The 16481-nt window shown below is 34.9% G+C and overlaps 1 protein-coding gene across 2 annotated transcripts in view; it reads left to right on the top strand.

Annotated features, from left to right (window-relative positions):
• Nucleotides 1-15456, top strand: part of SNTG1 (syntrophin gamma 1) — a 156912-nt gene extending 141456 nt beyond the window's left edge. Inside the window, exons 16-17 of one of the 2 annotated variants that reach the window (XM_062568242.1) lie at nucleotides 6248-6358; nucleotides 15150-15456. In XM_062568242.1, coding sequence (XP_062424226.1) covers nucleotides 6248-6358; nucleotides 15150-15308 — 270 coding nt within the window. In that variant the 3' untranslated portion in view covers nucleotides 15309-15456. The remainder of the gene's footprint in view (nucleotides 1-6247; nucleotides 6359-15149) is intronic. The other variant, XM_062568243.1, reaches the window with a different exon arrangement.
• The last annotated feature ends 1025 nt before the right edge of the window (nucleotides 15457-16481 follow it).

The raw sequence follows: 16481 nt of genomic DNA, 5'->3' as shown, positions 1-16481 counted from the left end.
GTTCCGTGGCTAGAAACAAGCAAATTTTGGTGGCCTATCCAGCAATACTAAGCAAACAAACTGTAATCTTTTAACATTCAATGTAACTTCAGTAATTGACAGTATCATTGGGACTGACCTTTCTTGCTTTTCGCCTATGTCTCATCTTTTCCTTTATAGTCTGTGTCCTCCCTGTCTTCCTTTTACAGTTATAAGCCACAGCAGTTGACAAAAAAAATTGCCCTGGGCCGTAATTCTTCTGTAGTAAGACCCTCTCCAGAGACTGGTAGCACGACAGAACTGTGCACAAACAAGATTTTTATTCTATTTGGTTCCATACTGCTGCTACTAGTACGGACAAAATGTCACTTTACGAGAATGCAATCTTTCTCAATTAGATATGAGACAAACTGCCAAATGAAGGTGTGTCCCAGGTGCCCAAAGACCCAATTACTTTCATTTTTGAAAATAAGGACCCTCAGGGCATATAGATCTGCCTTTGATGTAGTTTGACTTACGTGCAATATCACTTATTTTAGTTAGACAACAAACAGCTTGAGAGTTGTCCACTGAAGTGTAGAATTCTATAATACTTAAAATATAAAATTTGCCTTCAAAAGGTGAAGAGAAACATAATTTAATCAGTTAAAATATCCAGAAGAAAAAGGCAGTGATGAAAAAGGACAGCTACAGCATTTCGAGGCTGTGAAGAAAAAGGCAAGGAAGTGTTTTGTTGAAGCTAAAATTTGGAGAGCAACCTCTGGCATTCTTCCTTTAATATAGCTTGTTGCTTTATTTACTCTACCATTTACAGCCAATCTGAGCTGTAACTGTCCAAACATAAAATGCTGACAGACTCTTTCAATTTTTTCCCCCAAGTATCCTGCTGAAGACCGAACTAATTTCTTTTGCATAATAAAAGCTGCATGATATATGTCAGTGCACAGTACGTAGAAAATCTGTATTTGCTTACGAGCGCTGGTAGATGAAGTGATGCAGTTGCTGTATATGGTGCAAGCACTTTTTCACAAGTTCAGTAAGTGTACGCAGTCTTTTTCAAAGAACAGAATTGATGTGCAGTGCATAAGCCAATATAGAAGTGGCAAGACACTTCGGTAATAAATATGAAGCTGGTTCCTTATCGAAGCTGTTGAATGGGGCGCAAATTCATTCCCTTCTAGTTGCAGGTGCTCATATTGGCAAAACGTATTCCTAGTATCAAAAAGTCTATACATCCTGCCTAAATCATATAGCTATCATGGGGCCACTTGTAAGCTGACATTCGTATTCTATGTGTGTTTCTTGGACTATGGTAAGTAAAAACACAGACAGACCTAATTATTCTGAGGGTTTCTTTTTTAAAAAAATCAGTTTTTATTCCAAGTAAGTCAACCTTTTTGACCTAAAACCATAACCAGCCTTGCTAACTTATACCCTATACTGAGATAATTATGATACATTCCTAATTTCTCTGATACTGTAATAAGGATGGGAAATAACTTTCTTTTCATTGTACTATCAGAAAAATCAATACCTCATCAAAATTTTACATAGTTTAGTGCACGAATATGAAATGAGCAGTGAGCAGTAAACTGCCATATGCTTTGAGCATGAAAATATTTTCTAAGGTCTATTGCAGAATATGTGTTCTAGATTTAGCATCAATGCTGAGAAACAACGATGTAATTTTCCTTCATTTTTGTAAAGTGTTATAGATGCTGAAGTCAATAGCTTTTCTTCTGTGTTCCACTTTATATTGCATTGATGTAGTATTTATAAAATAAACATACATAGGCAGAGAACAACCTTGGGGTAATTTTAACAAAATAACTCTAGCAGGAGTTGGTTATAAGGTCTACAATAAATAAGACCTAGATGATTACTTATAAATAACATATTTCCCCTTAAAATGTTTTGGTGTAGAATCTTGGTCCCAGATATGTCAAAGGAAAAGAATCCTTATTACGATAATGTAACGCCATTTCTGTCTGTCAGCAGTCTGCTTTGTTCCTTTATTTACCTTGAGTTCTTGTATTCTTTGAAGTTAATTTCATCAAATGATAGATCATGTAAATCTATGTGATCTATGAATAATAACTAGAAAAGATTTATCTTGTTTGTTTTCTATCTTATGCATGACAAATACCTTGTTTGATGCATGATATATACCTTGTTTGTCCAATGATATTATCTTCTTAGTGTGCATTTCTCAATACATGGATTAACTGTGTCAGGTTTTCTTTAATAGATGTGTGCATTATGTGGACATATACATGTGAACTGTGAAGCTGATGATATTTTAAATATACTGAATAATCTCAGTCCCCAGTTTCTAAATCAGAGGACTTGCTGTTCTGTCTATATTCACACACTGGGATTCCGCTTTCTAAAGGAGCCGAAGCACACAGACAGGTAGCGCACACTGAGTTCGCATCTTGATCTTCCGTCAAGGAAGGAGAAGGCTGCACACCTGGATTTGAGAAGTGAGAAGTGTCTCAGGATCCTCACTAGTAGTTGTTGTCACAAAATATTCACCATAGAATATTTCTGAATTTGGTTGAAATTTGTACTTAAAAAAAAAAAAAAAAAAAAAAGCCACCTAGTCCGCCTGTCAAATCTATTCTAGGGCCAAAACATATTGCTTCCTACAAATTGCATACACAATCCTGTAAATTATGCTCAATTATGTAAGTTAAGCACAATTATTGAAGATTATACAAAGAAAGCACTTGAAGGGAATAGGCTATTTTTAGTAACTAAAAGAAGCCCTACCAGAACATATTAGAGTGTTCAGTTCAGTAACATTGAATCTGCAGAGCAGTAAGTAAGTACTACAAATAATTCATAAAAACTGATTTAGGAATAATTTATATGATGCATTTAAATTTTTTGCCAATTTATGTGCAAGCCAGCATGTTTTGCAAATGTACTTATGGCTCAGAAGTAAAATTACATATTCTTGTACAAATTTATATCAACGTATTTTAACTCTTGCTCTGAGGCAAACATCCAACAAACAGTCTGAGGAATTATAATGCTCAAAAGCATGGAAAAATCCTGCACCTGGATTTGGCAATGGTATTCACAATGGTGACCAAAATCCCCAGTGGTGCTTATTTTTTAAATACAGGAGAATTAGCCTTTAACGTCAGAATTCAAAAAAGTGAGCACACTGAGCACTGTGACACCAAAACTGGGAACCATGAAACGTAGCAGCAGGTGAAACACTGCATCTGATGTGATTATGTCACTGCTGTAGCTGCACAGCTCTGAATGATGAACAGAAAACAGAAAATGAAGTAACACAGGGAATCCCAAAATACTGTATTTTCAAAGAGTAATCTAATTGCCAAGTCACAGCATTCTGCATCACTGGGTGTATCTACTACATAAGTGTGGTTCTAGCTAGACACAGCACTTCACCTTCTTAGGCAGCAGACATGGAATCAACTGATTGTTACTGGGCATATGCTTAACTGACTCGCCTAACTTTAGCTATCCAGACTTTGGATACCTGGTTTAAGCTAGTCCTTAGGTTTCCTTTGTAGGTGACAGTGAGATAGTGATCTTCAATAGTAGTTGTTGCCAGTGATCACCACAGAGTACTTCTGAATCCAGAGTGTAGCAGAGTGAATCAGTATTCCTCCCAGTTCAAATCCTGTGCGAGCAATTGTCCTTCAGAAATTCTTCCCTTGCTACAAAAGAAGTAGCTGGGACGACAAGTTTGGGCGTTCATAATACTTTGTAATCCTGATTTAATAACTTACAGCTCACCACATTTTCCCCTCACTTACTTTTGCAAATAGAGCTCTTCTTCATGTGGACATTTATGAGAAAAATGTGTGCAATTTGTTGAAGACCACTCAAAGGAAACAGATAGTACTTACATTTGGAAGTAATTACTTAAATTATCAATGGCATTTTTATTCCTTACGCTGTAGATGAAGAGGATATAATAATCTCTATTAAGTATCCTGTTGAACTCTCATTTTGTTACTTTGATGGAAAAAGTGCTATCTTGTTGGGTATAGTCTCAGGAAGGATTTTTCCCCTCCACACTATAGGCCTGATTTTGCGATGTACTCGGTAAGTGCCATTGCTAGGCAGGCATCTCCAGTCCCGATGTTATGCATAAACTGAAGAGTGTTCCTGAATCGTTTTTTTGCGATTGTATGTGACTATCATTCTCTATTCACTAAGAATGAAACAAGGGGCAAAGCTATGAGAGTAGTGCAAAATTACTGCAGTTCCGTGCATCCTTCGGCTGCACAAAGACATAATCTAATTGGGAATAGAGCCAGGTACCCTGGGACTTTGCCTGTCCATCTTAGATCCTAACCCCTGGCCTCCCCATACATTGTGACTTCTCAGCATGCACGATAGTTCAAATGTTGAGAAGAGAGAGATGATAGCACATTTCTGTGGTTGTTGTTCTGAGATAAGGAGACCGTCATTGCCCTTTACATTTTTCAAAGGGTAAATGGCATGCTTAAATAGATTTGCCCTTCCTGCAAAAAGGCAATGATCGTGAGTTTCTGATGAGCTTTGTCAAGTTACAAGTTACATGGACCTGTAAAAAAGGTGATTACAATGTGGGTAAGCAGTACAGTCACCTGAATGGTAGGCTGGCTTGTTTGGTTTTGTTTTATTTAACTCATTATCTACAGGACATAAGTAAATGTAATTGATCCAAAAAAGTGAAAAGAATTGCACACACTTAAAGATGGGAGAAGCTATTCTATTTTCTGTAGCACAGATTGGTGTACTCAGGACAGCAGTTTTTCCAACAAATATGATAAATAGGCAAATTCCTCTAAATGTCTAAAATAATGTTCTTAATTCTGTTTATGGTGGATAGGAGCTTACCTGTTACTTAAACACAAAGAATGAAAGTGATGAAGAGCTTAGAATTTTATTTTTTTGATCAGGATATAGATGTTTTTTGTTATATACAGTTACAAACTTTCATGTCAATAATGCCGAGGCGAAGGGCTCCATTTGTCATATTCAGTTCTTTCATTTGTATTAATGCACAGTTAAGATACTGTCCTTTCTTTTCCTCTTTAAGTTACTAAGACAGTTACAAACATAGATAACTTTATTTAGCTTGGTGCAAGTAAAAGATTTTGTCAACCCATTAGTAAGAGAAATCAAGACATCCTGAAGCAAAGGGACCTGCGCGGGTTTGTGAAAGTTGAGAATTTCACCTCTTTCGAATTCTGTTTAATTTCAACTAGATCCTAAATTGTTAACCATATAGTCAAAGGGCACAGATGAGCTACTGAGAGGAATTCATTTACAGACCATTAGACAAAAAAAATGGAACAGCACTTCCTGCCCTGCCTTAAGTTTTTATGTTGTCCGACGCCCGTGAAATTAATATCTTCTCAAAGTAGCAGCATAGTATGAATGAGAATGACTGTATAATTATGTGAAATATCACTGAAATCACAATGAAAAATTCTATTACTTCAAATATACCTGTGGGAGAAAAGATATCTTTCAGTGATACTGCAACTACTTACAAGAAAAAAATAGCTCTTTTCTCCTAAAGTCAGAGCGGAATTTAAAATGTAGTTTGTCTATATCCATTTACATTAGATATAACAAACATAGAAACCTTTGTTCTAGCCAGTTGAATATTTTATTAATTGTATGTTTATTCTGTGGAGCCATCAGTCTTTTCTTCAGAGACACAATGTGATTCATAATATATTGATTTGAATGGCCACTAATATATTTAGAATTAATGATCTTCTCAAATTCTCAGATCTTTCTTAAGTAAACTCAAAATGAGTTCCTATTATAGGATTTCTTTCTATTATTTTATCACTTTAAAATATATATTTACTTCAAATTTTATATGCCCTTAATGTAAATACAACTAGATTTTTTTATTCCTATGGAAATAAAAAGAGGGGACTTCTGTGACAAATTAGCACTTCAGAATCCATAGATCTGCAGTGAAAAAATCCTTATTTTGGGGCATGACAAATTTACTAACCGTCTTTTTTGTATATTTGATCAGGGTTAAATGGAATTAAAGGTATTTCAGAGTATGTTTCACAAAGGTATTCTGACTGATCTGAATCAGACACTGTCAAAGTGTAATACATCCATGCGATGAGAGGGATAGGATAGCACATAATTGGTTTAATTATGCACCATATGGGGATTAAAAAGTCCTGTGGAAGGAGATCCACTTTTTCTAATATAGTTTTCCATAATAACTATGCTGACTTGATTGTGTATGTTTTGTTTCCTCTAGGCTGTACTTTGGAGGTACAAGTTTTCCCAGCTCAAAGGTTCTTCAGATGATGGGAAGAGCAAAATCAAATTTTTGTTCCAAAACCTAGATACTAAGCAAATTGAAGCAAAGGTAAAAACAATGCATTCTTTGTACGTTTTAGTCAATATGCATTAAAAGCAGTTATCCAAGCTGGTAGAAAAAGGAGAAGTAAATCAAATTAAATTACTGAAAACTTTTAAATTAATGTGTGGAGTCAGAGAATTAACTGTCAAGGAAAACTGACTGAATTGTTGCACAATGGAATTGATTTTTTTCAGATTTTTGATAGGTTAAAGTGTTTTTAAAGTAAACAAACAGACAAAAAGACTCACTGTGTGTGGTTTTATGCATGTTTGCCAAGTCACTTTTTTTCTCCCTTTGATAAAATGGCTAGGAGTTTGAATCTCCTCTCTTTTACCCTGCATTCATAGCCTTCCTAGATGCAAAGGAACCAATGCAAAATATATCCTTAAGTCTGCATGTGGACAGAAAAGAGTGAGAGTTTAAAACCTATTTTTATTTCTTAGAGTAAAAAGATGTGGAATAAGCACTGATCCCCTTACTTGTCACAGAAGCTTTGTGTCTGTGTCAAATTCAAAATTAGAAAAGGATTATTTTCAGTTGTGCTTTTGATTCGATAATTAATTTCTGAAAAAAGTCACACTGAGAGGTTTATGACTAGTTTGACTGACATCTCTTGAGAATAGGGCATTTACTGTCCCAGTGTTTGTGAGGAAAATTGATCTCCTCAGACTTTTGATAAGTGAAACTACCTTAGAGTCTGAATCTTAGGTGTTTTTGACTAGGATCTCAAAGTTTGTGTAAACTTAAATGTTTTTCCTTGGCCATCTTTAAGCCTCACTTCTGATGAAGCATTTGCTATTTTAATTTTCTTGTCTGTGTCAGAGACAAATGTAGTAACAGTAGGGTTCTCAAAGCAAAAAAGGAATGGTTTATTAAATTGTTGCTAAAAGGGCTATGTGCCTTTGTATCATAATACTCAGATGTTATCAGCATGATAAAGTAGGTTAAATAAAATGTGTTGAATTGGGGAAGCTGTGAGATAAAAATAGTTAATGAACATTAATCAGCTATTTTTCCTTTCTACATATCCCTTTATGTTTAGTAATATTTTTCTACCTAACAGCTATTTATTTGATTTTTAATTTTATATCAGTACATTAAAAGTATGTAAAAGTTCCCGTTAAATCAACAGCAGTGATGAGTGGTGGAAGGTAGTTTTCAATACTTTCATGTTTTACTACCTCTCAAGATAAATAATTTCTTATTTCTTCCTTTAAAAATTGTTGTACACATTTTTTTCTTTCCTAATAAGACACTATAGCTTGACAATCTAATGTCATGAGGATGATTTTCTTTTAAGTAAATAATTGGAAACTTTTATCATGCTCCTAAGTACAGTTGAAGATGAAATTCATCATGACTTTTGTGTTATCTGTCTCCTATTGTCATTATGTAAATATAAGATTTTATGAGTTAATGATGCAATATTTTCTTAGAACTCCGAGAATGAGACAATGCTTCTATTTTCAGTAAAATTAAACCTATTTTAATATGTTAAACACAATGCATAGTACAAAATCTATATTTTGAAGAAATACTAGAGTTCTCATCTTTGGTTTTTAATTATTTTTAATTTAAATCTGCAATGCCTTTGAGATATCCTTGTAAGTTCACGGTACCTATTGTTATTCTCACTCACACTGAATAGAACTTTATTTCTAAGAGATTTCTTTTAGCTTTTAATGAGGTAGAAATTGTACCTTCATCTTATGCAAGCAGAAGTTATACAAACTTATTAGCATCGAGATTAATGTGCTCTCCCATTCTGCAGTTGCTTCTCTTTGTTATGGGTTCATACTTTCTTATTGATCAAATTCAAAATAAAAAATTGTTGCTTTTTTCATTTTCTTCATGATTGAAGCATATCGATCAGAAAATGACCAAAGAATGTCACATTATGTTGACTTTGGAAGATGCTGCAGCACTTCTAGTGAGCACTTTTATCTATTCCAGATTGTTTATATATATCATATGTTGCTTAATCTAAGAAATATAGATAAGTTTGGCTGTAAAATGAGTGTAAAGATTTTGAGGTCATATTTTTTCACCTTCAGTCACTTTAAAATTCTTTGAGTAAGCTTCATCAGCATCCACTGAGCCTTTCATGTATTTAAAGTACTATTAAGCATGAGAGGAGGTGGTACAACCTAGACTTCATATTTTTGGACATTACTACTGTCAGATACCTGGAGACATTGGTATTTTTGGAACCCTCTAGTCATTAAGAAATGTTAATCAAATTTTCGGAAATGCTTGTAAAGTCAGATTTCATGCATACTGTAAGCAGGCTTCTTTTGAATTAGATGATGGAGATTTTCTAAAACATCCGCTAAAGGCTGTGATGAATATTCATAGCCATAGCTCTGATCACCTGTTAAATGCCATTCTGCAAACTGTACAGCTTGGTGTGCCACTGTCTTAAGGGGTTGTATAAGGTAACACCTTTTAGTTAAAGATAATTTTCCTGGCTCTCCCAGCTATGTTATATGGAGCATAATCAGAATATATTGAAATGAGAGCTCACAACCTGAGAACAACTCCAAAATCTAAGAAGCTGTTGCCCAACTTATAAGGGCTCTTCATTGTTGCATTCCCCAGCAGTAAGGAGGAAGATAACTATGCTACAGCTTAATATAATTAGTAGTGAGGTTACCTTTTGCCCTTCATCATTAACAATAACATGCTTTATGCATAACATGCTATGGGGTATGCATGCGTGATTTGAGACTTGTGTTCTTCTTGTCTCCCAGGCCTGTTTTCACCTCTCTCTGAGTTGCAGCTATAACACTAACAGGATGTGTTAATGTATTTGATGCACAATAATTCAGTCACACTCTGCAAATGTGAAATGGCCCAGTCACAGATTTTATTTTTTTTAAAAAAAATTGATGTTAGTTTCATTGTATGCTTTCTTCCTGTAAAGATACAAATTATCTCATCAAGATCCAAATGCTTCTCTTCTTCCTTTGTGTGCAGCACTGCTGTCTTTGGTATCTCGTGATGCTATCCCTGAGGTGTGTGACTGTGGTATGCTTTATTTGTGCAAGAATATCCTTTAGGCTTAGAACGTTTTTTATCATCTGGAGAATGAAGAATGTCAATGTGATTAGCTATTACATTTTGATCCCAAATCTGGATAAAGTTGTTAATGTTCTATGAACACATTCAAAGCTGTAGGTGGGCATTACCTATGAAAAATTAAATAACTATGCAATGACATTTTAAATGTTAGCCATACCATCTTCATGCTTGTCCAACATCTCCCCTGTATTCTAGTGGAATATACAGAGCTACCGGTATGAATGTTAGAAGAATTAAAGAAAAATACTTTTTGACAGAAGATGTAGAACCACATTCATTCATCAGAAAAGTCAGCCTTGTTTTTTATGTAGTTTTGGAAAAGTAGAGTTACCAACAGAGTTTACGTTCCTAAGTAGTGATAGAAATTCCTTCACAGAATTCACATTTATATAATGCTGCCAAAGATTTTAACAGTGCACTTCATGGCTGGCTGACTTAGCCAAATTCAAAGTGGCATGCTTTGAGATACACAATATGTTATAGATTTAGTTACAGCTTTAGCAGGTATGCTACTTTTCATTTAAGTTACTTAACGTAATTAAATATTTGCCTTATTCTCTCAGATATTCTGAAAACTCTGCTTATTTTTCTAAAGAAGCTTTGTATTAATGCTTTTTTTGGCCTCTCTATAAGTAATTATATGTTTCTTTATAGACTTCAATTCTACGCTTAAAAATCTGAACATTAATTACCATAGATAACACCAGTGGGTCCATGGCAGGGTGCCTGGATGCAACCACCTAACTTTGAAAGACTCTAAGGCAAAGCCTAAGTGATTTCGGAGGAGAAAAACACTCTGGGGCAACATTAATTACTGATACCCCTTAGAGGTTCCAACCCTTTGCTTCACCCTTACTGTACTGTTAGGTTTGGGTGGAAAATAAAGACAGACAGGAGGGCAGAGCTTATTCCTCTTTTATAAGACAGAAAGGGATTAATTTATGGATCTTGCTGTCTATTTACCTACATATTTAACTAAAGTTTAATGATCCACTAATGTCTCTCCAGCATCACAGCAGCTTCCGGAAGGTAATGCAATCTCAGGATCGTATTAAACGCAGAGGGTCCTGTACTCTTCAGTTATAGCAGGCTAAGTGTTGGACCACTGCAATGGAAACTGTTTTGATTCTTTTCTAACAAAAATGCAGAGTATCTTCAATTTACAAGAGATTCTATTTTAATGCAGATAGGTCCCCAAACCTCGCAGTATATGTATGAAATCACTACAGGTTTTCTTCTTGCATGCAATTTCCTTTTGAATTTTGTAAGAAAATGCACAAATAAATAATTTCTGTGAACTAAAAGTTTTGGTGTCTCATTAGAATGAAGAGGATCTGGTGCCCAGTAAATTAGAAAAGTGGTGAACGTACATAATTGTACTGAGCAAAAGAATGTACCTATATTTGTGCACTGCAAAACAAAGCATGGTTTGTTTTACATGATCAAAGGATAGTCAAAAATAGACTTCTGTCTATGTTTTTGCCTTTCTGAACTTTCAGGGCATTTTCACAACTTAACAATTTTCCTAGCAAAACTCAGCCAAGGTCACAAAGCTATGCTACATCAGACCAGCTTTCCTTCACAGACTAGCTGACCCCCTAGGCTGAGCATTACAAAATGGAGGTAAATACTTAAATCAGTACATCAGGGTGAAGGTCTAGTCATACTTTTGGCCATTTGAACATAGGGAACAAAACAGGTTTATCAGCAAAGGAAGAGATGTAACTTTAAAGGATTTAGTATTAATACAAATGCAGTGGCACTTAATTTGTACTTGAAATTATCTTGTCCCAAAATCTAATCTAAAATAAGACAAATAGTCTGAGTTACTGTTGTACAGAATGACCACTTTCTAGTTTGTTACACAGGATCCTGATCTATGCTTGCACCATTTTTCCAGACTGAAGTACTTATTTTAATTTAATACTTTTTTTTTTTTTTTTTTTTTTTTTTTAGCCTGGAGGGTTTTTTTCTGTGAACTTCACAGTACTCTTTGAATTAGAGAATATCAGCTTTAAATGGGTTTTAGGTATACATCCTTAGGTTTTGTAAAGATTGATGGCTCAATTGCAGTGACAGCAGTCAGGTTAGATTTCTGAACTGCATAAGTGTGTGATTCAAATTTTAGATTTGAATCTGAAAATCAGATTTTCCCAGTCTGATGCAATGCTAATATCTAGACACTGTGATAGTGCCAACTCTGATGAAACAGCAGATGTCTTTGCATATCAGTGGTTTATATGTGGATGAAAGAAAATATTTTTTCTGACAATATTATGAATACTTGAATTTATAGATATATAATTTACACAGTTATATCGTTAATATCATGCAATAATAATTTACTTTTTTGATCTGGATCACTCTCATCTTTCTTTTTTTTTTTTTTTTTTTTGTGACTTTATCCTGTCAGCCTAGTTTTTTTTTTGTTTGTTTTTTTTTTTTTTTTTGGAACGTTACTGTAAATCCCATACACTTCAGAATATGCACAATGACTTCTCTCCTCTGTGTGTTCTTTCTCTCACAACTTTTTCTGACTTTTGTTTTCCTTAGCAAACAGTGAGTGTTCAGATTAATAGTGTTGGAACATCTAGCGCAATGACAGCAATGTTGGGTGAAAGAAGTTTGGTCAAGGGATAGGTTGGAAAGACTAGAGGGAACACAGATATCCTTAGAAGAGAAGAGTCTTAGGTCATGTGCACAGACAACAGTCTGGAAATTGGAATAATAGTAAATTGTGTACTTATGCATGGAAAAATAGAAGGGGTTTAAGTTTGCATTTCTTATCATTCTGTGCATTCACATCAGCTTTTCCCCTACAAGTAGCAGTCTTAATGTCTTGACCTTGTAATTTCTTCAGGTTTTTCAGGGATTGTCCATTTCTTTGAAACTCAGTTTGATGTGGGGTTTGCAATATGCAGCACCCTGGTTGATAAAAGCGTATTCAGACAAGCGGCTGATTAATGACATATCAACGCAATCGAGGATGGCTAGGCGTGCACAAAAGCGCGTGGGTTCTCCTCCGTCTGCTGGCCGTAGCGCAGACCTGGGGGGGGTTAAACGTGCACGTTCTGCACAGAAGCACCAAGAACATTGTCTCTCAGCAGCCATGAACAGGAACCCGTATGTGTTCAGTAAGCTCCCGTAGGAAAGTGCGGTTCCTGATGGGTTGCATTCCCATCAGTCAGGCTCGTGCGAGGTCGGCTGCGGTCATTAATCAGGCCTGCCCGTGCCCAGCACACGCCGATCAGTCTGCTCGTGTTCCATGTTACTTTCATTTCCAGTTACAATGTGAACGGTGCTTGCAGCAGTGTGTGGCCATATGTTGTAATGCCACTTTTCTCTCTTTTGGTACACCTCCACTTCTGGTGAAGCTGATATGATTTACAAGGGCATCAAGACTTCTGCCTTGCACAGTCAGGATGCAAATCATCAGCTTTTTTAACCTACTTCACAGAATTTGGTTATTTTGATTAGCTAGTGAGCAGAGTGACAAAGGGGGAAAAAAAACTGTTCTTAAATAGGCTGACATTACTTGGAGCCTTTATTTGAATCTCTTTGAATGTGTATACTGAGTTAAAATCAGTTTCTAATTACAGAGTGAGTCCCCTGTTTCATTCAGTACACATACTATACACATGTCGATATTGAAATAGGAATACAGTTTCATGGCAAACACAAATCTAGCATATGCTCTTTTCTCAGTGCTCCTCTTTACATCATTACTATTAATAATAGTAAATCAGTAGAGTCTTTAGAGGATATTCTATTGCCTTACACATTTTCATTGAAGGCCCATTGAGCAATGGATCTTCCCAATGTGTTACTGTTGCAGAAACACCTGTAATAACAGGTAATAATAATAATTGTACTAATTCACTGTGAAAATTCAGTGTCCAGTAACCATAATTAGGATGTACATAAGAACTTCCAGCTAGTAAGATTACTTAATTGACTTGAACAATTCTAAAGCCACAGTGTTACTTTTAATCAGCTTGTTCTGCTGAGACAAGGGGGAAAATACAATCATTCTGCATATAATACATGCATAATGGATATCACAAATATTTGTGTTCCACTAAATATTTATTTGCTCATCCTAAAGCTTCAGCCTTATTTTTTATATTCCCCAAAAGATAACTAATATTAATAAAAAGGGTTAGCAGAAAAATGCATTAATTTCAATAACTAATAGTTTTCGTTATGAAATAGCTTCCATAATTTCTTATTTTCTCATCTGTGAATTTCCATTATTTTCCTATCTATGATACATTTTCTTATTTTGAAATTTTAGGAGGGGAAAAAAGCCCCTCTGGTGTAGTTGTAAAAATACACTTCTCCCAGTGTTTAAAAATGAAAGCATCTCTAAACAAATTTTTTTCATATAGATACAGATAGCAGATATGTGAAAGTTGGCATAAGCCTTATCTTCTTTCTTGAAAATTGGTAGTTAGAGGAGTTTAAGAAGCTTTTGGGCAATTAAAAATTAAATTTTGAGCATGTCCAAAGAACATCTGCTGAGACTGTAATAAGTTGCATGAAACTCCACCCATTTGCTGCATTGAAGAACATCCTCCACATGTAACCTTTTGCTTTCAAGCAGTTGTTTGCACTTGCACGTAAATGATTTATGAACGTCTCCAGGAGTTACTTAAAGTGATACCTTCCAGGAAACCTCAAGAGACAGAAAAATGAGAGTTAAGATCATCTAGAATAATTCAGCAATTTTTGTTGAATTTACAATTTTATGATTATTTTGTGAACAAACAAGTAAAACTCATGCTATTAGATAACCTAGAAATACCACCACTGGACAGAAAGACAAATAGAATGCATCACAGATAGGCTGTTACTGTCTTAATTTTACAATACAAAATAATTGTAGGCAATGAATAAATGCAGCAAAGACAGCAATCTGCACTGCAACCCACCACATGTATGTATTCATGTACCTCAGCTTTCAAGTGCAGCAGGTGTTTGTTAATTAAATGCTCAACATCAAAAAATGATGCTGAACAAAACTTAAAAATGACTATAGTCCTTGTGACCTAATTGATCAGATAAAAAGAGCTATCAAGAAATGTATATTAAAGGAAAACAAAAATAGATTTGTTTAGTATTGCTAATAGTTTTAAACCTCAAAGTCTGTTCCTATTTTTGGTCTGATAACAGTAAGTCTCTCATTGAAAAATGGGCTAGAATATCATTATGTGATAGTATATGCCTTGGTTGAAAAATATGTCATTTTTTTTAACTAAAGAGTCAGAACAGGTTAGATAATAGATATGAGTGTGGAATGACATGACAGATAAATGTAACCTGGAACTCAACATTGCTGATCTTTTCAGAGATGCTGGATAAACAGTAGTAGCCCAAAGATAGGTAGACTAATATGATATAGGATTCCCTTTCTATATGACAATATGACTACATAACGGGGGCAAATGTGGTATTCACTTTCCTGCCCCTTCATCAGATGTTATTTCTGTGGAGGCATTTAACTCAGAACTGTGTTTATATTAGCCTTCATACAACTATTTATTGAGTGGGCATAGCTCAATGTCTACGTTCCTATAATGGAGAATTATCAGGCAGATTAGCAGAAGTATATCAATCTATTAAAATTGATTCTGTTCGAATCACTATTCATGTTATGGGATTACTTTAGTGATGTATTTTTTTGTTTCATGTTTAACCTCTTTGCTTTCACTTCCAGGAGCTGGAGTTTTCCAACCTGTTTGCAGTCCTTCACTGTATCCACTCATTCTTTGCAGCCAAAGTGGCTTGTTTGGACCCCTTGTTCGTAGGCAGTCAAGCCACAGCTTCTGCTGCTCCCACAACTTCTGGTACTGGCAAATTAAAGTATACTACTTGACATGTCACATTCCAGCACTGCCACTTAACAACAAGACATAACAATGTATATATTCATGAGATTTAGACTTTTGGTGAACTGTGCACATGGAAACCAGTCTTTGGAGGCAAGACATGTTGCAGTATCAGCAGATAAATGGTCACATGGGATCATAAAATAATCTCTGTTCTGCAAGACACCAGTAAATATTCCTAGCCAAAACCCCAAAATAGGATGGATATGCTTTTAGTATGATTTGTACTTACATAGTGCTTGAAGCAACATTGGAAGCAAAAGAGTAAATGACACAGTGAAGCACTTCGGTATTTAATAAAATTTTCAAATTGCTGTAATAATACACAAATAGAATTGTCATTTTCCTGTTTTCAGATGTTTTTATATGACAATATACTAAACCCTGAGTATGAACTTAATACCCTACCACTATATTATAAATGACATAAAAGCAAGCAACAAGCATATAGTACATGGTGACAAGGAGACGAGCATGAAAAAGCATTTGTGTAAGTATCTCCTCAAATAAGAAAGCACTTTAAGCACTGTTGTAAATCCATACTTGTGTCTGTACATGGAGTCATGCTACTGTTTTTTATTTTGTTCTTTTATTCTAACAGCAACAATAACAAAGATATAGCCATATTGAACTGACACATTAAAAAAAATCCATGAATAAGTCCCTCTTCTTCATGCAAAAATAGATGTGATATGAATTTAATTTTAAATATAAATTAAGTACAGGTGTGTAACATATCATGTCCATTATTTCCTTCCTCCTTTTTTATTTTGTAGAGAATTAAATTCTGTAAATCTAGTAGTCTCTGTTTATGAGTTTTAATTTTTGGATTTGTTGCAAACACATCCACATAACACATTGTTTCCATGTATAATTTTGATTTCACATCATAAATAGAAGCTCTATTCCACTCAGGCTCTCAGCAAAATAGACATTCAATATTGTGCTTGAAGAATGATTCCACCCTTTGAATTCTTAATAATTTCTTTTTTTATATTGTTAGTAAAAGACAGGAACGAATTAAATAACTTGTAAAGATAGAATTGGTGACAGAATGCATAATGTCTTTGCATAGTTAAAATTTTACATCACTTTGGAACACATATTATCCATACTAGTTCAAGAATCCCATTTAATGATGAAATCTGAGAGAGTTGTAG

Source organism: Rhea pennata, chromosome 2 (genome assembly GCF_028389875.1).
Source record: "Rhea pennata isolate bPtePen1 chromosome 2, bPtePen1.pri, whole genome shotgun sequence".
NCBI classification, from domain to species: domain Eukaryota; kingdom Metazoa; phylum Chordata; class Aves; order Rheiformes; family Rheidae; genus Rhea; species Rhea pennata.
This window is presented reverse-complemented; position numbering and strand designations above follow the sequence as displayed.